The sequence below is a fragment of the Lepidochelys kempii genome, chromosome 9 (genome assembly GCF_965140265.1).
Source record: "Lepidochelys kempii isolate rLepKem1 chromosome 9, rLepKem1.hap2, whole genome shotgun sequence".
NCBI lineage: Eukaryota > Metazoa > Chordata > Testudines > Cheloniidae > Lepidochelys > Lepidochelys kempii.
This window is the reverse complement of record NC_133264.1, coordinates 53,254,717-53,279,095: the sequence shown is the minus strand read 5'-3', so window position 1 is coordinate 53,279,095 and position 24,379 is coordinate 53,254,717. Positions and strand designations below refer to the sequence as shown.

Genomic DNA, 24,379 nt, shown 5'->3' with positions numbered 1-24,379 from the left:
TTTGTCCTCACCCATAACTATTTCACATTTGGGGACAATGTATACCTTCAAATCAGCAGCACTGCTATGGGTACCCCATGGAGGTTATTCTTCAGTTGCTTGAACACACCTCAGTTGTCTCAAAGGGACATTTTCATGAGTGTCGGCTTTATTACTTGAAACTGACAGCGCCACCTTTGTCTAAAAGGGCTGTACCTATTACACTTCCAAAACAATACATAAGATTGTGATAATTGGGAAAAATTGTTGGGGAAAAATATATCCTTTGTTAATGAGTGCATAGGGATTCAGATCTCTCAACATCTGTTCCCCGCTATCTTAGAGACCCACACTGTAGAGTGAGAAGGCAGCACCCCTTTGTCAATATTTATTTTTTTATTAAAATATTGTTATACCAAGTGGAATGCTACAGCAATCTCGGTATAGGACAGCATAACAAAACAGCCAGGTTTACATTTAAATACTTAAGATAACTTAAAAACGCACAAACGAAAAAAACCTCATTGTCTTTGGCAGAAAAAAGTTCACAGCACAAAAAAAATACTTAAAGAAATACCAATATTAATATAAAATATATTAAGTTGTTTTTTTCTCTTTCATAGTTTTTGTTTCGCAATTGTAAACAATGCACCAGATCCAAACACATTTTTTACATGTCTGGGGGAAAAAATAAAAAAATGCAGTTGTCCAGCAAATGCACAGATGTTTAAAGGAAGTATATATTTATATATGAAGGCCAAGGGAAGAAAGCGTTGGAGTTCAGTGGATTGAGAAACTCTCAATTAAAATCAGAATTGGCTACTGTCAAAAGCCAGCTGTCAGTAGACAAGGGGGTGTATGAGAACTGTGAATAAGTGAGTGAGTATATCTCGGTGCAGTTCCAGGAAGGGGGGGAAATCAACTCCTCCACAAGAAAATCAGACATGTTTGTTTCACATTGGGAGTGTGTTTTTTCATCTCCAGTTTCATTCCCCTCCCTCCCCCCATCCACCCTTAACCCTCTTGTTTATTTTTTTGCATAAACACAAGCTCCCTTCAGCTGAAACATACACAGAGCTTCTGGTATTTATAAAGGCTTCCATCCTGCAATCCTTTACCTTCTTGAGCACTGTGTTTGCACATGGCCGTGAATGGTGCTACTGATGCATACGTCATGAGAGTCTGAGTCTGGTGCTCGGGCAGCCTCATTTAGCTCTTCTGATTTGATAGAGCTGTTCTGATTTACATCAGCTGAGGATCTGCTCCTTCCCCAAATGAGAGCAGCTCAGGAGCTCAAACACATACTCAGCAGGTATTGAAACAAACAGAAGGGAAATTCCAGTTGGAGGAATCATGGGAAAGTGCCCCAAAGGAAATGGAATCTGATGGATGCCAATGAGGGATATTTAACTCTGGTGACAAACAGGATATGAAATGGAGGAAGAGAACAAGCACAGGCCTAGAGAGCCAAAGCGAGAGACAAGAGACAAGCGAGGGAGGGTGAACGGCTAAGGGGCGAGAAAGGTTCCACAGAGAGCAGGAAATGGGGCAGGAGGGACAAAGGCCATGGCAGGGAGGAAATTGAAATGATAAATACAGGGTTTGCTTTTGTTTACAAAACAGGGAGTTATTTACAGAGCCTGTCCTGCCCCCTCCCTCACCTCCTCACACACCCTAATGGGCTGCAACCTGCCAGCACTGCAGCCTCCCCAGGAGAAGTGCCTCTGGGGACCAGCCACTGGGCACCAGCTGGCTACGCAAAAACACCTTCACCCAAAGCATTTCCAGTCCTCTCAACAGGAGGGGAAAGGTGGGTTGGGAGGCATGGGGAGGGGCAGGAATTCTGGCCTCGCCAGCATAATACAAGAGCTACTCCCAGCAGCTTGACCTTGGAGAGCAGGTACCAACAGGGTGTCCAACGAAACAGGCACGCCCGTCCTTCCAGGATCAGTTTCTAGCAATGCTCAGCATGCTGCCCTCCTCCAGGTCACAGATGGGGAGCAGGGGAGGGCTCTGTGCCTCTTCACTTTCAGACCCTCCTTCCTTCTTTCCTGTGACATACCAGCGACAAAGGGAACTTGGGACAGTCCTTCCCAAGTACAGGTGCACTGCACATGGGCTGGCCCAACAGGGTAGATGGAACAAGTAGCAAATGAGCTCTGCTGTGATGGAAAGTGGGCGAGATAAATGGCAGCTGATGGATGCAAACCACAGCGGCAGCTTCCCTCCCAGCCCTCGCTGTGTGGCTATGCTGCATGCTCTCCTGCAGTCCTGCCCCCAAACTCCTTTTGTCCAGGAACTCTCCACACCACAAGCCCAGCCAGGATCCCAGTAACCGAATGGCTCCTGAATCGGCACTTTCCCCAGCAGATCTCTCCTCTGACCAGGCCAGCGTGCAGGGACAGAGAGGATGGTGGGCACCTGCCCTTCCTCAGATTAGAATTTCCACCATGTCTGACAGGCTGATGGTCCTGGCAGCAGACATGGTCTCTGCAAGGAAACAAACCACCTTTAGATTGTGAGCTCTCTCTAGCTGGGACTGGCTCCTGCTTTTATGTCTGTGCAGCACCTAGCACAATGGAGCCCCGATGTGCCCCATGGAAATGCAAACATTTACAACAGGGCCATTAGATTTACTTGAATCCATAATGAATAAATAAGACAGCTTGGGCCCAACCCCTAAAGCATGACAAGTGATTTTGGGGGCCCACCTTGTTTCAGACAGCACTGAGCACCCACCCTCTGAGGATCAGACCCTTTTAAGGGGTCTTCAGCCAGGCCCCCCCAAATCACTAGTCACTTGTATAACCCTAGCCCTCTCCCCTCAGCCTCTCTGCTGTGGCCCATGCACACAACCATCACCAGCGGTTAATGCAAACCAAATGGCATGTCAGAGCCAACCCAGCTCCCTGCGCTCACTCGAACCCCGCCCCCTTACACTGTCAAAGGGAGAGTACTTGGCTGCTGGCTTTCCACTGGCTGCAGGGCCTGGGGCAGGGGGCGGAGAGAGGAGCATGGGGATTCTTCTCATGTTTGTGGTTTTCTCTACAGATGGTAAAGCCCAGGAAGAACGCTGCACAATTAGCTGGGGGTGGGGTGGGGTGGGAGGGAGCCTCTCCGATTCCTCCCTCCTGACTCTAAAACCATTAGCAGAAAAACCGGATTCTCCCACTGAAGGGCAGGGTGAGTGTGCTAGCCTGTGGCATGCTGATAAGCTGGGCTTTAGTTCAGATCTGCAGGCCCAGATCAAAGCCCAAAGGAATCAGTGAGAAAACCTTTGAGACAGTCTCTTTCCTCTGGTCTTTCCCACACTCTTCCCTAGTCCACGCCCCACCTAGCCCTACAGCGTTTCATCCCCACTGTGTATCTCGCACTCAGGATTAGTCACTCTGGCAGGAGGCTGAGTCCTGGCAGCCAGGGTGGAGTAACCAGCTCCTTGCTCACCCCTCAGCTATGCAGGGCTCATACAGCACCCCTAGCAGAGGGAAGGAAGGTCTCTGGGTTCACCCTGGGCACAGCATTGCAGGGATTCTGCAAGCACATATTTGCCAGGGCAGCGGGGCAGGCAGGACTTACCCATGGAGTGCGCTGGGCTGCTGTCGAGCTGGGCACCAGGTCCCTCGCCCAGACTGCCGAGGCTGCTCTCAGGCACGCCATCCGTCTGGGTGCTCCCATCTTTGCTGCCACGTTTGGAGTGGAAGGGGAGAGGGCTGCAAGGAGATGGGCTGGGCGTCTCCTCCACCAGGACTTTGCCTGCTGAAGAGAGAGGAGCAGCCACCTTTAGATTTTAAATACTGAGGCAAACTTGATTGGCTCTGGGCTCTTACTGGCTTTAGTGAGCCAGGCCTGACCTGACTGGCAGCCAGCCAGCCAGCCAGCGAGCTCCATTTCTATGCTATGTTCCAAGGCTCTCCCACCAGAAAACACCCCAGCTCAGTGCAACGCTTCTATCCTTTGGCATTCAGCTGGAGGAAAAACAGCAAAGGGAGTTTTCAAGTGGGGCTTTAATGCTAACTGAAGGGGCAAGTACCCTGTGACTCCCTCCCCACAGGTGAGACTCCTCTTACCTGGACTCCCTCTGGAAGGGCCCTCGACCAACCGTTCACTGTGGGTGGCCCCCGGCCAATTCTGGGCCCCCGAGGCAGCAAAGACGGATGGCACAGATTTGGCTGGCCGAAGGGAGCCCTGCAGAGTCTTGCTGGGATCCTTCCGCGAGCGCTGCTGCAGAATTTTGATGACTGCATCCTTCTCCAATATTTGGGCATGAAGTGCTTTTAACCTGGTGAACGCAAGAGCAAGGCACAAAGTGAGAGAGATGATGGTGATTTTATTCCAGAGGGTGTGACATGCTTCAGCAAATCCTTCATCGTGTGGTGTTCCCTTAGCATCACGGCCACGGAAACTTCGCTCCGTCAATGCACATGGCAAGGACACTTATTTCCCATGGCTGCTGATTGGCTTCCCAGATGGCCAGTTTCCAAATGCTCAATGACAGGAGCGACATAAAAACCCCAGGACTGATGATAATGGAAGGCCAACAAAAAACATGCCCTGTGAAGCCACATGGAGGACCTACCTGTTTTCCATCTCCTGGTGCTTGTGATTGGCCAAGAGGAGATCCTCGTCAAAGCTGTTATTGGGGGAGTGACGCGGGGAGTGGTTGATGATAGTCGTGTCCCGCTGCGCAGCAGCGGTGGCAGCTGCATCCATGGCAAACTGCCTCATGGTGCATTCCTCCAGATACTTCTGCTCCCACTTGGTCATGTCTGCCTCCAGGGCTAGGATCTTTTCTTCCTTCTCTCTCAACTGTTCGGCCAGCATGTGGGCACTCAGCTCTGGGGATCCTCCAGTTGGGGCTCCCACCTGTCTCTGCATTAGCACAGGAAAAATGACACACAGCATGAGACTGAATCACGAAGAGAAAGGTCCCTTGAGTACAATGATCAGAGATGGGCCCAACCTGCACAGTGTGGCCCCAGAACCAGGTTTCTCCAAATCCTGGGGATACTTGGATTGGGCTGCTCTCTAACCATTACTCTGTGCCCCATCCTCAGGCACATCTGGGCCTTGCCTGCCCGAGCCCTTCCGTGCAACCTGCCCCCATTGCAGCGCCACAGCTGGCAGGGCTCGTGCCGCAAGGGGACTGGTGCCACCAGTGTTCTGAGCAACCGTCTCACTAGCCCTGCTTTGCTGCTGGCCTCGCCCCTGGTTCCATGAACTCCTCCTCACCTGCTGGGCCCGCAGCATCTTCAGCTCCTGCTCCAGGCGGGTGCGGAGACGCAGTTCCAGCTGCTCACGCTTTTCGCAGGCAGCCTGGAGCTGGCCCAGGGCCTGCTGCAGCCTCTCCACCTTCTCCACGTACGCCCGCTTCCTCCTCAGCTCGTCCTCGGTCTTAGCTGCCCGTGTCTGGGCGTTGCTTAGAGCCTGCTCCAGCAGCTCCGCCCGCCGGCGCTGGTCCTCGTTGGCACTGCGCAGTCGTGAAATCTCCCGCTCCAGCTTCTCTTTCTCCTGCTGGTGCTCATAGCCTGGAAAAGGCACAAGGAGCAAGTACGTTAGTTGACGGCTGTAGCTGCTCCGTCCACTCAGGACGTTCCCAGCTGCAGTCATTTCATTCTAGTGCATATCGGAGGGACTCCGGCTCAGAGCTATCGCATTAGGTTCTGGCATTAGATATGATGGACAACTGTCATGAGAAAATCTAAATGTCTGCTCTGAAAATATCTGCCCAGGGAGAAGTCGCTTGTTCCATCCCGCTGATGCAAACGGGCTCCCAGTCTCTCTCCCACTGAGAGGTCTGTGCTGCCAGTGTCTGTCCACTGGGGGTGGGAAGGGAAGGGCAGTACCATTAGTACCACATGATATATGTGGGGCCACGCTGGGCCACTGCCAGGGAATCAGCTGCCATGGTAAAGAGCAAGAAAGAAGAAAATTCCTTAAAGGCTCAGTTTTCACAATGCTTCTTAGTCCTACTCTACCACTCCTGCTATTGCAGTCCTAGGTGCCATACAGCTCTGCCAACGTAACGCCACAGCTATTCCACATGGTTCTACAAGGCAGTCCTCTCCTGCCTTGTAACACCATCGCTAGTCCAGTCCCAGGGTCTCTCCTCCCCAATTAGTCCGCCAACTATATTGAAAGGCATGGCAGATTCATCACATGACCTGCCACCCACAAGGCAGCTGGCTCCTTGCACAGGCTTCCTTGTTTAAAAACCTGCAGGCTGGTGCTCCAAAGCTGCACACCACCCTCCCTTCAGCCTCGTCCCTGGCAAACTCAGACAAATCCTGATCCAAATGGGTGCCACTCCACTGACTTTAATGGACTTTCACCCATTCACCCCAGCAGAGGACTGGCCCATAATCTCCCAAAGGAGCCACACCAGTGATGGCTTCTCTGTGGGCATTAAGAGGCAACCACTCAGAAGGCCAAGGGAAAGAGCCGCGGTTAAGGACACATTAATGCCACCTTTGACAAAGGTCATGTCCGCATGAGAAAACGGGCCTAAAACCCAGGATAGTGCAATGTGAGCAATTCCTTCCCAATCAAAGGAATCAATCCCTGTCCCCGCCCGCAGGAAAAGCGTTCACCCCCAGGGCTGCACAAACTTCCCTCCTGAACTGGCTCCGTTCCACCAGTACAACTTCCTTGGATGGACGAGGCCTAAGCTGAAGGGACTCAGCAGCTTTCAGGGAAGGGAAGGCGGGTGGGAACGATGGCAGCCTGGGGCTGTACCCCCTTTCCCCTCCCTTGGCTTTTTGTGGGCATTTTGCTGCCAGCCGTGGAAGTGGAATCAAGCCAGGAAGCGACTGTCACGGCTATTCCCAGCCTCTGGCAAAAAACGTTTTCTCCTTAAAAAAAAAAATTTCCAATGCAAGAGAGAAAGGGCTCTAACCTAGGTCTGGGATTTGGAGTGGCGGGAGTGTGGACTGTGTGCTGGAACAGCCAGAACAGCCGCTGGAATGCAAAGAATCCAGGTCACACTGATGGCTGCTGTGATTAATGGCCCTGCTTTGAGTGCCAAGAACAGCTTAGCTCTCCCTGGGGAATGGCAAAAGCTTCCAAGAGAGGATCCACCTCCTCTCCTATCTTAAAGGGACCTTACCCTTCCTTCCTCTCCCTCCCAACACACCCACCCCAAAAGCATGCCAACATGCCTGATCCACCAGGCCACAGAGTGACAGGGCACTGCGCAGCAGGGCTGGCCGTGCAGCTAGCCATGCAGGCACAATTGCACAGCACCTCCTCTGTGACCTAGCATTCCCCCGGGACTTACTTTGTGCAAGCAGTTTTGCCACAGTCCCCTGGCTGCCTTCTGGGTTCTCCTGCTGCTTGCTGGCCAGCTGTTTGTTTGCAGATTCCAACCGTTCTGTTTCAGATTAAATATACAGAGATAGAATTTTTAGAATTTAATTGACTGGGAACAGCCTGGTTCTTGGATGGCACAGGTGGTATTAGACACCCATCTTGAAACTGAACCTCCCCGAAATGCTCCTGATGTACCAGGAAATGTGTCAGAAGACAGTTTGCTGGGGATCTGTCACCAGAGATGAGGGTCACAAGACTGGGAACAACAAGGGGAAGTCACAAACTGGTACTGGATGTGGCCTCAGCAATGGGATCAGAACAGAACTAGGTTATACAACATTAGGCCAAGTGTGTGCACTGAACAAGGGCCTACACTGCTCAAGTGGCTTATGGAGGGAGCACCAATGTGGGGAGTCTTAGCCTGGGGCACAGCATGTTTCTAACAACAGTGATCTTCTCTCAGGATGCATGAGCCCAAAAAGGAGTGCACCCAAGAATTGCCCTTTCCACTCTCCCTAGCCCCTGTCTAGTGCTGTCCAGTTTCTTACCTTTCAGATCCCGGTTGAAATCCTGAAGCCGCCGCATCTCCCCATCCTTCTTGTTCCTCATGGTTTTCTCCAATGCCTCTCGCTTGGAAGATGCCTTCATTAGGTTTTCGTAGTCCTCGGAGATTCGCTGAATCTCTGTTTCCAGCTGTGGGGGGAAGAAACAACAGGCTGAAGTTAAACATTCTTGGGATGGGGAAAAGACCAGAGGAGAAGATGGCTGGATGGCACCAGCAGATGTTTCAATGTGAGGTGCACTGCAAAAGCAACACCATAAGCCAACATGGCTGCAGTGTCCGTCACCAGTAAAGGGCTGGGTTTAAGTCCCACACTAGGAGACTAGTGACATGAGTCTGGTGGTCTCATCCTGCTCCTTACTTGTGCACAACACACGACTCATGGGCCCTGCTCAGACAAGGTCTGAGCACTGGAATGAATGACAGGAGCCCTACAGGTCAGGACTGAGGTGCAAAGAAGAAGCTTGCTCACTGCCCACCTGCACTTGCCTTCCCCATGCAAGTCCGTGAGCATTACACACACCAATAGGAGAACAACATACACCTTCTCACTCAAACTGCAAACCACCCCACGCCAGCAGGCATCACCTACAAACGGCTTTGCAGGGCACCATTAGACTCCACAATGATTTGTATAACTGTACCCACCATGCAGTGCTGCTTTCCCATCTGCCTCCTGAGCAGCCACTCGAAAGGCCCATTTATTATAAGCCCACTGCAACGACACCATGCTCTTTGGAGACTTTGGGCCTGGGTTTAATTTAAGTCAGTTCTTTTTAAAAGGCACCAATCATCTCCAGAGATAAAAGTCCCCAAGCTTCTCCTCCTTCCCCAGCTTCCCACAGAGAAGCACTTGCCTTTTCCTTCCTGGGACCCTTGGATGTTCCACCTCTTCCCAGGTAAGGAGATAGCTCTGCTGTCTCTCCACCCCCTGAGGTTGCCCTCTTGGAGCAGCTCCTCTTGCAGGAGCAACCTTTCCATTTTCAGTGGTGGGATGGCTGCTGCAAGTGCATGGAGAGTGAAAGTTGTGCCATAGGGGCCTGAATCACTCTGATAAAGCTTCCTGGTACACAGTCCCTCCTATTCCTGGCTGGCTCTGGCTTCTTAGAGTGCCCTTCCCTTTGGCCATGTGGAAAGGTCAAGCCCTTATGTCTGTAACACTAAGGGATCAGAGACCCTCCTGGGTCTGTCTTACTGCAATGAACCTGATGGCTGATACAAGCTGTGCACACATCTAACTGGATTATGAAACAAACTATACTGGAGAAGTTCTATCATCTCTCTCCACACTGCCTCCACTCTTCCTCTCACTGCCACTCCATCCTGCCTACCGGGTTCCTGGCCTCCTCCCCAGCTCCAGCACATGCCTCTGTCTCCCCACCTCTGCAAGCCTGCCACGTGCCCCTCCCAATGGCCCGTTTGTTCTAAGGGGAGAGGCTTTTCCCTTGGCTGTGGCTGGGCTGGAACAGGCCTCCCCTTGTATGCCTCTGCACAAAGGGCTTTCTGTGGCGGCCCAGTATAGACCCCAAGGGGAGGGACGGCCAGAGAGGGCCCAACTGTTAACAGAGACGGTGAATGGACTCTTTTTTATCCACCCAACAACTGCCTTGGCTGAGGACCTGTTGTGCTGTGTGCTTCTGAGCCACAGCTGTTCAGAGGGACGGCAGGAGGAGAAAGCTGTGACAGGAGAAGAGATTAAACATATGAAAGGGGATGGATTTTCTCAGCAGCTGTCTGCTCTTTCTCTAGGAAAGAAACCAAACAAAACCCCATCCAGAGAATGAAGCCAGGACCACAAGGAGCTCGGCTGACAATGAGTGAGATGTAGTGCGAATGCAAGCGAAGGACAGGCAGGCACTGAGCAAGCTTCCTCTAGAGCCCTCTCCAGGCTCTTCTATCCTGACCTGTGTAATTACCTTGCTGTCCAGTTCCTGGTCTTCTCCAGAACTCTGCCAATGCACCTCAATCCTGACAAAAGCGGGATGACTTGTGCACTGTCTCTTTAAACCCGGCACACAGAGCTAGGCAGGAGGGGGCTGGTGGAGGTTCTAGAGAGAAGCTCCACAGTGAAGCAGACAGAGTCACTTCAGGGCTAACACTGTGATAAAGCTCCTTGTTCATCAATCCTACAGTTCCCGGACACAAACCGAGTCTGTCCTGGACAAACTGCCTGCCAGGCTGTGTTATCGCAGATGAAAAACAGCCAGTGAAATGAAAGCATCCAAGTCTCATTTCAAATGAAATGTTGGACATGCAAACTTACTGCTCCTGGCAGTCCTGCCCCCTGCCAGGGTCTCGAGCCTGCTGTATGTTGCCCCAAGGCCCAGATACTCACAGGTATCCAATGGGAGTTAGCGGCCTGCATACCTTTGAGGAGCTGGGCCCTAGTGCTTTGGTTGGAAAGACTGGTTGGGTGATGGCTCCGTGCATTTACCTTCTGAATCCGGCTCGCTTTTTTACTGCAGCTCTCAAGCTCCCGCCGCAGCTTTTCGTTTTCCCTCTGGAGCGTCTCACTCTCCCTCAGCAGCTTCTCTTTCTCCCTCAGGACTGTCTCCATTTGGGCCAAGTGGCTGCTGGCCGATGCGGCTTGGGCTGTCATCAGAGCCTCCATCCCAGCTGGTGTAAGGGAGCCCAGCGGGCCGTGACACAGAGCAGCCTGCTGGGGCAGGAAAGCCTGGGACATATGGGCCTGCATCACCCTAATAGAGGTCACAAAAATTCAACAGAGACACTCAATAGCATTGTTCTGTGCCTGCCAGGACACACTGTAAATCAAGGATAAGAGATGGAGTGACCTGCGTGGCTGGGATGGCGTGCCACTGAGTGGCTTCTGGAAATATCCAATCTCCTTGAACCCCTGGCAGGGATTGTCTTTTTGTTCTGGATTTGTACAGCACTTAGCGCCATGGAGTTCTGGTACCATAATCAGGGCTCGTGGGCACTATGGTAACACAAACAAATCATACATCTGTCGACAGAGCTCCCGGGAGGAGGTTTTCATCACACCATTTTAAATATTTACTTGAACCTTAAGGGGAAAAACATAACCCGGGAACGTCAGAAATCTTTGAGGCCGCCCACTCTGCCCCGGGATGAGCGACACCATCTCATTTAGGGTTGTAGCACATGCAGCCACGCATATATGGAACCCTTACAATATCAGATTCATAGGGCAATCTTTAACAATCTCCCAATGCATCTTTCCAACAGAGATCAAGGCATGCCTGTTTTTCAAAGTATAGACCCCATGGCAATTATTAGCCCCACTTCTCGGCCACAGAATACGATTTCAAAACCACTCAACATTGGCCTAACTCTGCTCTCACTAAAATCAGTGGTAAAACTGCCATAAACTTCAGTGGGAGCAGATCTAGGCCCGTGCTGAATGCTTTTGAAGATCCCACCTACAGTATTTGGTAAGATGCACCCTTGTACGTCACTTGCCTGTCAGAGAGTTTATGTAAAATTTTCAGAAGCACTTAAATCACTGAGGCGCCTAAGTTCCATTTTTAAAAAATGATTTAGGCACTAGGACCAGATTTTAAAGGGATTTAGGCACCTAAAGATGCAGATTAGTGCCTAGTGAGATTTTCAATAGCATCTAAATGCCTAACTCCCATTGATTTCAAGAACCAGTGGCTTTTAGTGCAAAGCCACTTTTGAAAATGGGACTTAGTCACCTAGCTCCTTTTTTAAATTTTATCCTTTATTTCTAATCCATGTTTAAAAAGAAACTTTATACCACTCAACACCATCACCCCAGTGCTTAAGAACACAATAAGAATACACTTATCAGGGACAGCCAAGCATAGTGAAATGTCACCACAGAACTGCCCCCTCTCTTATCAAGCTCCTGGAAGTTAAGGAAATGCCTATTCCCCTAAGCAGCAGTGCCAATTACAAGGGAGGAACATCCCCCTGCCCCAAAGTTCTTCCACTTGCTCACAGTTCCACAGGCTGCAGAACTGGCAGGGCAGTGATCACTTTTCATCAGAGATCCTGTACTAATCAGTATGGCTGCTGCTGGAGCAGTCCAGAGCTTGGTCACACCACCACTGAAATTTGACCTGGCCACCCTTCTGTCCAGCCAAGGGGTGGCTGGGCCAAATGGTGGAGAACAGGGGAATCTGCCGAGATTGCAACTTTTGGCATTGGCTCATGCACTGTGCGAGTAAGAGGGGAGACTCCCCACTGGCTGAGGGAGACCCTGGTTTCTTACAAGGCGAGGAGAGATGAGTGGGGACCAGAGCTTGTCCTCCCCCTCTACGGAATATCTGAATTGACACCACTGCCCCAAGGTGATCCCTTATTAAAAGTAAACCATTAATAAACATGTCCTGGACTTTGAGGGAAAGGCATGCTAAGCAGACCAAACACTGTTATAGGGACATTCTGTTTTAATGAATCTTTAAGGCAACTGCTAAGAGGGCAAAGATACCATATCCCCATGCCAACTTGGCCACCCTATGGGAGTCTGACCATCAGGTGCTTCCCAGAGGGCACCATGGCTGCACATGACCCAGGGCTGGCTGTAAATGTGGGGCTGCATTCCTGGAAAGCGATTTGTAAGTACGTCTTCCTTTCTGCCTGCACCCCTCCCCTCTTTGTTCCCTCCAAAAGAGAGCACTTCCTGTCAGCGATATTATCTCTTCCTGTCAGCATTCACTCTGGCTTGCCCAACAGCACACACTGCTACTCAGCCTTCCACCTTTCCCAACCGTGCAGCTAGCTGAGAAGTCACAGGGAGAGTGGGCAGCTGGAAAATGGTGGGTGGTGGAGAAGGGAGAGAACACCCAGGGGGAACACGCAGGGTTTAAAGAAAAGGAGTACTTGTGGCACCTTAGAGACTAACAAATTTATCAACTTCATGAAAAAAACTCGTCCAGATGCAGACAGACATCATCTTTCTTTCCAAAAAATTTGTTAGTCTCTAAGGTGCCACAAGTCCTCCTTTTCTTTTTGCGGATACAGACTAACACGGCTGCTACTCTGAAAACTGTCATTACACTCAGGGTTTAGTTTCTCCTCTGCTACTCTGTATTTCCCTTGTTATAAGCAACCAAAAAGCGCTTTATGATGTGATCAAATTGCCAGGCAAAGCGGAATGCATGATGCCCTAAAGTGGCGAGGACCCATAACACCAGAGCTCTATGTAGGCTTCCACCGTTAGTGACACAGGTCATAATGCTAGCAAGGCCCTGTACACAGATGGTGGATCTGCTGAAAAGGGTTAGGCACTTTTCAGCCAGCATTAACACTCCACTTACCAACCCTACGCTGCAGCCAAGAGAAGCGGGACCTCAACTGCCAGTGTAACGGAGAGCATGGTTCACCCTTAGGATTGCATTGGGTGCAAGCTGGGGGCAGACTCTGGGCTTTGGCATTTGCAAAGTGGATGAGGGCAAAGCCCGGTATCAAGGGGGTGGTACGTGGCTAGGTACAGATTTGTATTTAGCAGGGCTCCCTCTGGGAATGTTTGGTAAGAATTCATCACTTTCACCTTCCTCTCAGTACAGAAAAGAGAGTTCCCAGTGTCCACGTGCTACTCAGCCCTCAGAGTCTGCACGCCCTCTGGGGACAGCACTGGTAGTTTTCCACATAGCAGGGCCTGCTTCCTTTCTCCCTTCCAAACTTAGCCATTTCCTGATTCAATTCCAACTTCTAAAATAATCAGAAATTCCACTCAGAACACAAGGGGAAAGAGGCTGTGAAGATACAACTTCATCTGCAAAACAATTGGTCTAATTAAGCCCTGGCATAGCCACCCCAGAGACAAATACAGCCCATAAGCATCAAAAGTCAGACTGCAAGTCCCCTTCCCCACCCATTTCTGCCCCACAGAACAGGGCAGCACTTCCAGAGTCAGCAAAAGGTAGATTGATCTGGGGCAAAGTAAGGATTCATGCAGCCAGGGGATGAACATTGTAGTGTCCCTACAGCTCATCTCCTTATTCTGCAACACGCGGGTTTCTCTGCTTATGCAACCAGCCTTGGGCATCAGAACCCATAGGGCTCCCCAGCCACAGCCTGTCTGCGAGCCATGCGGTGTAGCAGCAACATACCCGAACCCCTTCCCATGTGGCTGTCGCAGTCCCAGGAACTGAGTGCACGCCAGGAAGGAAGGGACTGGCAATGCATGCTAGCTGTGAAGTGTAAGGTGCTAGACAAATGTTGTGGTTACCTGACTTCAGGATGCTGAAATCCTGGCCCTTCCCTGGAGCAGTGCCTGGGATCTGCCAGGTAACCAACTGCAGGCTCCTGTGGGGGGATGATGTAGGGGTACTCTGGAGGGGGACCCCGTGGCTCCATCCCCTCGGCATGCTGCCCTCTTGGGGCTGACAGCTGGAAGTGCCTTGATAGCTGGGGATAACTGTGGGAGGAGCTCATGTGGTTCTGGGCCTTGGCTCCATTCCTCTCCAGCGACATTTGCATGAGGCGTTCACTCAATGACCTCACATGCCCATGCTTCAGCTCCTTTAGTGACTCGTCCTGCCGCTTGCTGCTGCTGTCAGGGGCATAGGCCCTGCGTTGGCCAGGCTCAGCGGGGGCACCTGGACAGGGCACCCCAGCCTGCTGTCCTCGCTGTGAGGCATAGTACTGGGAATGCACTTTGGCCTCCTCATAGGTGGGGAGCTCCTCGCCCTTGTGCTGAGGCTGGTGGAGCCGATACACATTGTTCTCCAGGTAGATGTGGTCGCAGTGGTGCTCCTGGCCCTGGGGCTCCTGCCGTGTGGACTGCTGGACCATCTGGCTCTCTTCTTGGGTGAGACTTTCCAGTGAGGAGCGAGGGCTGCCCGTGCTCCCACCTCCACGCAACGCCTGCTGCTGAATAGCCAGCAGCGTGCGGTTCTCTGTGAGGTTCCCGTATCTCAGCTGCTCCTGGATGAGCCGGTGCAGGACCGTCCCAGAGGAATCCTCCGCCGTCCTCATCCTCAGCTAGTCGATTGGCAAGGGGCTGCCACCAGGAACAGTAGACACAATACAATCCCAAGGATCTGGCAGCACCCAAGGAGCCTACAAGAGACGAACACAGGAATCAGGAGGCAGCTCTCAGTCAGGGGTTTGCTCATTACATATTTTCAGAAGATTTATTTTGCCAGGAGTCCCATTGTGGCACTCTGCCAGGAAAGACGCAATCCACCCTTTAGTCACAATACTGGTATCCTAGCAGAGCGGAGGAGGGGAGGGGGATTCTGAACAACATCCCATCCCTTTGCCACCATTAGGAAGGGCAGAGCCAGACCCTGGCTGAACGCTAATTCCATGGCAGACCCTTGGCAACCCTGTGGAGGCTGGAAGTGGACCATTCCTGGCAGGCTCAGTTGCAGGGAACTCAGCTCTCATGCAAAAAGCCTCCCTGCCCAGCGCTTCAGTGAGCCGCTGAATCGCCATCTCATCTTAAGCATCCTAAAGGGGGCAGCTCTTGGTGGGGAGTGAGGAATGTCAGCCATGGGGATCTCTGCTGGCTTCCCAGTGGGGTGAACGGCCTCAGCACCTGGGCTTAGCATGAGTGCATTTGAGATTCAGCGTGACTGCTCTGCATAACTTGATTTACTACTCTGGAAAGACCAGGTCACAGGATCCTAGGAACTTGTGCAGCCAGAACCCCTTTTTTTGGTTCACTTAGTGTGTGTGTCTCTCCACATGTGCCAGGCGAGGTAGCCATGGGAAAAGCTGTGATTGCTGTCTAAGAAATTCATTCAGTTCACTGACCAGAGTGAAACTCATTATCCAAAACAGTAGGCCAATGCAGGACTTTTAGTGAGACTCCTGTTAGTCTAGCTTTGATTGTGGGGCAGGGAAGAAGTTCTGCTAAGTGTAATGAAGATGGTGCTCTGAGCTCAATCCACCATTACACAAAATATCCTAGACTTGGCAAGCCCAAGTTACACTGGCAGAGAATGTTCCTGTGTAACCTGCAGGACAGCAGCTACAGTCCACAAAGCAAGAGGATTTCAGTCGCCAGTACTTTCCGTCTCCTTAAAGAAGGGAGACTTGTCAAATTTGGGCCAACACTTAGAATTTGTAAATGGAAGCTCCTACAAAACCTAAAATCAACAAGAGTGTATCCACAAAACATTTCTTGAACAATTCCCATAAGATCTAATTGTTTGAAACAAATAAACATTCTCCCCCTCACATTTGCAAACATTGCAATATTATAATCCTGAATGAGTGTGAAATTGGCTCAAAAGTGACTGTGAGCAAAAGTGAAAAGGGCTCATCTACTATCATCACACCAGTGGATCACAAAATATAATAAAAGCTTCATACGAACAGTCACATAAAATAAACCTGATTTTCCTGATTAACAAATTTATTTGAGAAAACAGAAATAGTCTCTAAGGTGCCACAAGTACTCCTCGTTCTTTTTACATTGTTATGGTGTTTTATGTATGTATGTATGCACCCATGCTTTTCATACATTTACTGAATTTTAAATATAAAACACTTATCTTAAATGAATCAGCCATAACCTGGAGTCACCAATGTGGGGGTAGACCTTAAAAACATTCTCACAACCTTTTTGCTGTCTCTGGCAATCAGAAACTTCAGCTGTAGCCCAGGTTTGTGCATGGCTAGTAATTTACTGAAGAGGGATGCTTGCCAGGGAAGTTATATCACTGTTTTTAAGTTGCATGTCCTCCTCTGAAGGCAAACTTTCAAGCAAGTGAATTCCTAAATAGACATTTGATCACCTGTTTCTAGTCCCATGCTAGTGCATGTGGGTTGGCAAAGGGAGATTGCTAATCTCATATTGCTTCATACAAACATACCTCAAATATTGGTTCCCAACACATTGGTTCTTGACCAGGTTTTCCCTGAAGGTGAAATTAGGAAACTCTACACAGACTACCTTTCCTGAGCCTCATTTCAATGCTGACTCAGACCTCTGAGATTTAAAGCTAACCCCAGACTGCCTTTGGTGAATCAAAATAAAAGAACCACACATCCCCTTCAGTTTCACAAACCCTGGTGCGTTCTCACAAGGAGGAAGTATGAAATATTGGGTCAGGAAGCATGACTAGATAGCTAGGAAATTGGAGAAAACATTCCTTACCCCACCCCCGCTATATGTGCTCCTCAACCTTTTACTATTAGGGAGGATCACGCCTGAATCCTCAGCTGGTTTTTAATGTGGTTGCCTGCCTTTATTCCCCTCCCCATATTTTTATATATTTATTTAATTTTGAAGTGACAAGAAATTCCCTTAATGGCATTCAGCATAACCTGAATGAGCAGCATCAATTAAGAGAGGATCATTAAAAAAAAAAGGAGAGAGAGAGAGAGAGACAGCTCAAACTCCAGTTGACAGATTCTAGGAAATTCAAAGACGATCCAGTGAAAGAACAAGGGTTTGCAACCCAGGAGATCTCCCTGGAAAGCTTCAACCGGCTGGGAGGTTACAGTAGGGTTGATGTTAAACAGCGAGACATTTCTGTGGCAGCATCCCATGGGAAAACCCCTTTTTTTGCCTTTCCAAACCCACTAGGTGTAAACTAACGCACCTAGCTAGAGCGCATTCAGCAATTGCCATCGGCAGAGCGGTGCTAGGGCCCTGCCTCGCTGCCGCTTTGTTTTCCAAATCGTTCAGCACTGACATCACCCGGGTTTGGATTGCAATTAACATTCCTTCTAAGTGAGAACGAGCTCATGGCTGCGGCAAGCATTTTCCGAGCAGGACAAAGAGAATTCTCCAGCTAGCTGGGGGCACAAGCACCTGTGACTGCAAACGAGCTCGGCAAAGCCCTGCTTACCCCCACTCTGCTTACGATGGGTCACAACCCAGGCGCTCTCGGGGGCTTGCAGGAATCACGGGTCACACGCTGCAGGGGAAGGAATGTGGGGAGCGAGAGCTATGGAAAGAGGGGGACCCCGCAGGCTGACGCCCACGGAGCGCAGGGAAAACAGCGTTCCCAACCCGAAGCGGCACGCGAGCCAGGGACGGGGAGTCCGAGATCTCCCCTGTGGCACCAGACACCGCGGGGATGGCAGCCCGGAGCGGAACTCACCGAAGCAGAGCAGCCTTGCTGCAGAGCCGGGGGAGGAGAGGCTCGCTCCGCGCTCGGCCGGCTCGCTGTGTGCGTGCGGCTCGCAGAGATCCTGCCCCCGCGGCTGCTGGCAGGCACTGAGCGCCGCGCCGGCCCCCGCCAGCTGTAATGAGAGCCAAGGAGGCTGGGCTGCGCGAGCGGCTGCTATGCCAGGAATGCGAGAGTTTCAGGTTCCCCCGGGATCAAAGCTAACCACAAATAACCTCTACGCCTCGGCAGCCGCTGCGCGGCGTGGCCTGCAGGGGGCGCAGCCGCGTCTCTCTCTCGCGCACACACACGAGCGCGAGCGCGGTTACCGCCTGCCTGGCTCGCTCTGGGTTAGGATCCGAAGCCTTGCAGCGCTGCTAGGCCGAAGCGGCTGAGTCCGCAGCCAGCCTGGGCCCAACCCTTCGGGACCGACAGGGCTGCTCTAGGCAAGGAAAAGTTTTCCCGGTGCCTGGCGGGGCCATGCTTTCTGGAGCGGACCCTTTATACAGCAGGGAGATCTGTAGGAGATGAACCAGGGAGGGTTGCCAGTTTGTGTTGGATGTATTCCTGGAGGTTTCAGCCCATGACATAATCCAGAGAAACACCTCAGACATGGTGGATTTGGGACCCTTCTCGGGTTATTTACTTGCAATACCATGTGTGCAGACAGCAGTAGCATGGAGGGCTCCCTATTGTGCTGGGTACAGCACAGATACTGAGAGACAGTTCCTGCTCCAAAGGGCTGATCATTTAAAAAGACAAGACAGACAAAAGGTGGGAAGGGAAACAGAGGCACAAAGACCTGTCTGAGGTAATACAGCAGGGTGGTGGAAGTGCTGGGCCTGCAGCCTTATGGCTCCTGACCAGCACCCTCTGAATTAGAACATGCTTCTGCCTCAGTGAAGTAACTTCTTGGGGCTGCCACTACAAGGCAACAAAGAGCCACGCTCACCTTGTACGAGTTACACCACTGAGACGTGCCCAATCCAACTGCATGTGTTTCTCAAAGCCCCTCATGACTCAGAAATGTGCCATAGGAACCCAACAGGGGGAATGCTGTGGAACATCATCACATTGTAAAAAGGGGAGCTTGGAATGGAAACTATTTTGCAGCCTTCATTAGAGCAGTCGCCTCTGCCATGACTGGTTTCAGAGTAACAGCCGTGTTAGTCTGTATTCGCAAAAAGAAAAGGAGGACTTGTGGCACCTTAGAGACTAACCAATTTATTAGAGCATAAGCTTTCGTGAGCTACAGCTCACTTCTTCAGATGCTATTCATGCGTGGCACGTGAACTGCTAGCTGGGGGAGGCTAGCCCAAGCCTTGCCCCTTCCACCCGAGGCCCCGCCCCTTTCGCACTGCACCTCTGAACCCAGAGCCCCCCCAGGCTGGCTAGTTCCCACAGCCTTCCCAACCCTGGGAAGGCGCGTGGTGTGGTCCCAGCCCCTGGAGTCCAGTGGCACCACTAAAGCGGGACCACGCCTCGCTGTTTGGGGAGGCACAGCCTCCCCCATACACTGCCCATGCTGCTATTACTGTGAGTTTGTTACTAACATGATTGTCTTCAGAATTAAAGCCCCAGTCTTCCGGCTGGGGAATGATGGTCCACTGGTGAAGGTGCTAGCCTGGGCAGGCCAGGGTCTAACTCCCTGCTCTCCCACAGACTCCTGGGATAAGTCACTTGGCCTCTCTGTGCCTCAGTTCCCCATCTCTAAAATGGGGATAATAGCCCTGCCCTGCCCCACAGGGTTGACGGGAGGGAGGATAAATACACCTTGTGAGGTGACTCATAGACTTCAAGGTGAGAAGGAACCATTGTGATCCTCTAGGTCAGGGGTTCTCAACCTTTTTCTTTCTGAGGCCCCCCTCAACATGCGAGAAAAACTCCGGGGCCCAGTAGGGGTGGTGGAGCAGGGGCTTCCGGGCCAGGGGTGGGAACCCTTGAGCATAGGTGTAGGTTGACTTCTATTTTGGGGGAAGGGCCGGCAGGGCTCGGGCACAGCAGGGTCCAAAGTGGGAGCGCCACCTCCACTCCTTGACTCACCTCAGCAGGCCACCCATCTGTCTCGGGCTGTGTGCCGGAGGCTGCTCCCTGAGAGCTCTGCTGACCCCAGAGCTGGGTCCCTGCCTGGGCAGTTCTGACCGGCTGCATGAGCAGTCAAAGGGGGCTGGGAGCTGAGGAGCAGCCAGAACCCCGGGCACCAACAGCAGATGGGGGAATTTCATAGCTGCTTCCCCCCCCCATGTCACCACCAACCAGAGGAGCAGCTGCCCTGCGCTGCCTGGCTCCGGCTTCCCACCTAGGACCTGGCCAGAGGGCTTGGGGAGAGGAGGAGGTGGAGGGGGGTGGAGCTGCAACCAGGATTGCCCCACTCTGGGTAAGGCACTGCAATTTGGGGGGGTACCACCCTCATGCCCCCTCAACTTTGCCCATGGGCTCAAGGTTTCTGCCTTTGTCAGGGTTTCAGTAGTTCCCCCCACTGCCACTGCTCCCCGCTTCAGTGAAGGGGGGCGGGGGGGATGGAGCTCGGAATGTCAGCCCGCACCACTCCTGGATTCAACACAGGGAGCTTGGGGTTTCAGCCCCACGCCACTCCCTGCTTCAGCCCCGCAGGGGGTTGCCAGGGGTCAGGGCACCGGGTTTCAGTGGCGGGCCTCCGTGGACCCGCTGAAAGGGCTCGCGGACCCTCAGAGGGCTGTGGATCCCCCGTTGAGAACTGCTGACCTAGGTGGATGCAAGGAGTTTGCTACTGGAGGTAGTGTGTGAGAGACTGCAGGCGGCAACCTTGTGTGTGAGGACATTGCAGAGATTTAGCAGCTGGCTGTGTGTGGAGGGAAGTTGTGTGTGTGTGTATGTGACAGAGGAGATTGCAGGAGCGTGCGGCTGGCTGTGCGTATGCTGTGTGTGGCAGAGGAGATTGCAGGGAGCGTGCGGCTTGCTGTGGGGTGCATGTTGTGTGTTTGTGAGGAGCGTGCAGCTGGCTGTGGAGGCGGACGTTGAGGGGGTATACAGGCTGCTTGCCAGCTGTCCAGGGGAATAAATCTTCTTGTTTAAGTAAAGATAGGAGAGACACTCCATTGTCTTTATATGATACAAGCCTGCTAAAAGCTGCCTTACCATCTGCTCCTCCTTCACCCCCATGCCCAGGGCACTTGGCTTCTCCCTCCCGCCTTGCCCCGTCTGACAGGTGCTGCCCATCTGTCACAAGCAGCAGAGGCACAAACTGCCCATCCTTTGAGAGCTCTGTGCAGCTTGTCTCTCTCATCAACAGAAGTTGGTCCAGTAGAGGATATTCCCTCCCCCACCTTGTCTTCCTTTGAGAACCATTCCCGGTGCTGGTTTGGGAATTCTCCCCTCTCTTTCATATGGGACGACTTACCCATTGGGGCTATTTTCTGCTTCACCACAAGAAAGGGTCTTAGACCGCAGTGGAGCCAAGGCAGGAGGCTTGAAGGGATTGTGGGCAGAGAGAGGGAGAGGAGAGTGGAGGAAGGGCAGCAAGAACAGATGGAAGAGAGACAAGAAGCCAGACTAAAGGAGAGATTTTCTGCTTCTCATTTTGGACCCATAGCTCCCTTCACATGACTGTGGATCCTAAGGTTTCTTCTCATCTGGGGGCAGAACCACCCTAAGAGAAGGAGTGAGGAGGGTCACACACCTGCACAAGCTATTATCTTTCTGTACATTCCCTTTAGAATGTGAGTGTAAAGCCCATGCACAGTGAGACTGCAACCATGTCAGTGTCTGTCTGGCACGGCTCTGGCTAATGTTTGTAGGGCTAAGTGTCTACAGTTTCCAGAGACAGGCCAGGTAAACTGCTCAAACCCTCTCAGATGGTACTAACCACATGGCTGAAGTGGAGTTTTCTTATACACCTGCCCTGGTCTACACTTTTTCTTATATACCTGGCCAGGTCTACAATAGATCAACCTAAAATTTTGCACCCTGAGGGCCATAGTTAGATTGCCCTAACCCCCAGCGTAGCTGCATTTAGGTTGCTGGAAGAATTCTTCTGTCGACCTAGCTACCACCTGTCGGAGAGATACATTAACTGCATTAATGGAAAAATCCTCTTCCATTGATGTAGGAGGTGGCCAAACTCTGGTGCAGCACCAGAGCTGTGCGGCTGTAGCGTAGCCATGCCCTGATTTCCTCCTGAGAAGAGAAACTGCAAAGAGAACTGAAGTCCCCTCTAAAGTAGGAGTCAAATCCATAGTGAGTGTAAATCAGTGTAGCTGAAATTGGCTCAGATGGTTTGACACTAACTGAGGATCTGGCCGCACTGGCCTTGAACCAAGCTGGATGCATTGTACTCCAGTTCATCATGTTTGCCGTTCCCAGATGCTGCTGCAAGCCACTTTATAAACCATTTTCTAGCGTCAGTCCTTCCTGCAATGAGACCAGCTGGGTGGCATGATAGAGCAGAGGCCAGAAGGCAGAGGGAGGGGGAAGGAGTGCATCCTTTGACCTGTGCTCTGTAGACTGGGGTTCCATTTCTCTCTGTCTGTTTGGCCTCGGGCTCTGTGCCATTATGGGCAGTACTGCAGGAGCCGCAGGTGCGCTGAGGACAATGTACAATATTGATTGTATAGAATGCCACATGTGCTCTTAACAGACCCCAGCCTCAGCACAATAACCTCTCAGCTTGGTAATTGGACCCTTTCTCCTTTGAGCCTTTCATTGTTTCCTAAGGAAATGAGACAGCTGAACAGATGTAATCTTGTCAGGGGTTCCGCCACCAGGCAGTCACTAAGGGGTTTTGGAATAAGTTGACAACATTAGTCAAAGAGTGATCCAAGTTGCTGGGATCTTACCAGAGTTTCACTGCTTGCCTGCTTTTCTCAACAGGGGTCCGCCAGAAATTGGCCTCTGTGAGGAGACTCTAGGAGGTAAATCCAGGTGTAAAACGCTCCCAAATGGTCTGGTATCACAGAGCACTTTGCACTGGGGTTACTGACAATACAAGATACAGCGCAACTGTGGGTCAGACCCAGGGAATCCTGAAGAAAGCAATGCAGGCTCCAGTATGAAAGTTGGGAGAATGGGCCTCTTCAAATTAGCTAAAAGAAAAGGAGTACTTGTGGTACCTTAGCGACTAACCAATTTATTTGAGCATAAGCTTTCGTGAGCTGTAACTCACGAAAGCTTATGCTCAAATAAATTGGTTAGTCTCTAAGGTGCCACAAGTACTCCTTTTCTTTTTGTGAATACAGACTAACACGGCTACTACTCTGAAACCTTCAAATTAGCTGTGACACACACTCGGGTAGCCCTGGACAGCAACAGATTCTCAGCTAAAATGGCAATGGACTGGCAAGATCAAATGCCCTAGGAGTGGATTGCTTAGATTTTCAGGTCTTTTTCAGGTCTGTGCCACAGTCTTGGGCAGTCCCAGTGGCGCAGTGTCTATCAGTTTCTGAGTGGTGATGCTTCTTGTTATTTGTAATTCAGTCCCAGACTCTCTCTGGATTTCCAGAGGCTGTGTGTGTGTGTTTTGGCCAGCTCATCTTCAAAGCAGCTGAGACGTCCCTCTCTGCAACATGAGTGGCACCTTCATGTCTTTGTTTTCAGTTGCTTCAGTAGGATCGGATCTGAGGGCAGCACCACGGGGTAGCGAGCACTTAGGAAGCTGGAACCAGAATCCAAAGTGACCTGGAGATGTTATGGGAGCAGGAGCTGCTGGCAACAAGGAGAAATTTGGGTCTAGTAATAAAAGTGCATTTCCTCATGCTGGGGTAGGGTGACCAGACAGCAAATGTGAAAAATTGGGATGGGAGTGGGGGTGGGGGGAGGGTAATAGGAGCCTATTTAAGAAAAAGACCCCAAAATCAGGACTGTCCCTATAAAATCGGGACATCTGGTCACCTTATGCTGGGGCTGACTAAATTCCTACTCCCACAGGGAGGAAATAAACAGCTCAGATGCAAATGAATCCTTAGCAGTTCCCCACAGTACACTTCATCCACAGATCTCCAAGCTCTTTCCAAAGAGATAATTGTCCTCATTTTACAGATGAGCACGATGAGGCATAGCGCTATTAAATGACTGGCTAAGGATCACACAACATCATCAGAAACAACACGCAGGCTATTTCCTGACTTCTATTTCCACGTCCTGGCCACTGGGCAAGGGAGATGCATTTTGGGAGACATAGTCAGATAGCCAGCCCAACAGCTTTCAGGAAGCGAGTTTATTTTTCTGATTTCCCTGTTGTCCTGTGCATGGCCTATTCATGCAACCTAAGCTGTATTTGCTTAGCTGTATTTGCTTCAAGGGAGGTCTGAAATTGGACTGGAATGTTGGGAGAGGCGATGGCTGGGAGAGGACGTCTAGCCAAGGAGTCTGTTCTCTGGAGGAGTTTGAGGAGCACTAGACTAACAGGCTGGGCACTGGTCAGCTGCTCCTGTTCGGAACCAGTAGGCGATATGGATCAACATAGAAAGCTTGCTGAAGCCTGTGTGGCTGGCAGATTGTCCCGCCCCTGCATTATTCTATGCAAAAAGAAGGTTGCTTC

The 24,379-nt window shown here is 51.3% G+C and overlaps 1 protein-coding gene across 2 annotated transcripts; it reads right to left on the bottom strand.

Annotated features, from left to right (window-relative positions):
* Positions 1 to 356: 356 nt before the first annotated feature.
* Positions 357 to 18,053, bottom strand: AMOTL2 (angiomotin like 2). 2 transcript variants are annotated; one of them, XM_073360368.1, is made up of 10 exons: positions 17,860 to 18,053; positions 14,028 to 14,860; positions 10,281 to 10,545; positions 7,833 to 7,977; positions 7,253 to 7,345; positions 5,209 to 5,504; positions 4,556 to 4,848; positions 4,047 to 4,258; positions 3,556 to 3,735; positions 357 to 2,469 (listed from the first exon to the last, which is right to left on the bottom strand). In XM_073360368.1, the coding sequence occupies exons 2-10, from the start codon at positions 14,774 to 14,776 to the stop codon at positions 2,411 to 2,413; spliced, it is 2,292 nt and encodes a 763-aa protein (XP_073216469.1). In that variant the 5' UTR covers positions 14,777 to 14,860; positions 17,860 to 18,053; the 3' UTR covers positions 357 to 2,410. The 2 variants fall into 2 exon arrangements, with proteins under 2 accessions (XP_073216469.1, XP_073216470.1); XM_073360369.1 differs by lacking the exon at positions 17,860 to 18,053 and adding an exon at positions 10,642 to 10,787 and having other exon boundaries at positions 14,028 to 14,117.
* Positions 18,054 to 24,379: the final 6,326 nt, after the last annotated feature.

What these genes read in the sequence shown, in the direction of transcription:
- AMOTL2 (XM_073360368.1), bottom strand. Translation starts at nt 14,776, where the DNA reads ATGAGGACGGCGGAGGATTCCTCTGGGACGGTCCTGCACCGGCTCATC. An exon ending in TTTCAACCGGGATCTGAAAG is followed by an intron (nt 7,346 to 7,832) that starts GTAAGAAACTGG and finishes AATCTGAAACAG; the next exon opens with AACGGTTGGAATCTGCAAAC. An exon ending in AGATGCTGCGGGCCCAGCAG is followed by an intron (nt 4,849 to 5,208) that starts GTGAGGAGGAGT and finishes GTGCTAATGCAG; the next exon opens with AGACAGGTGGGAGCCCCAAC.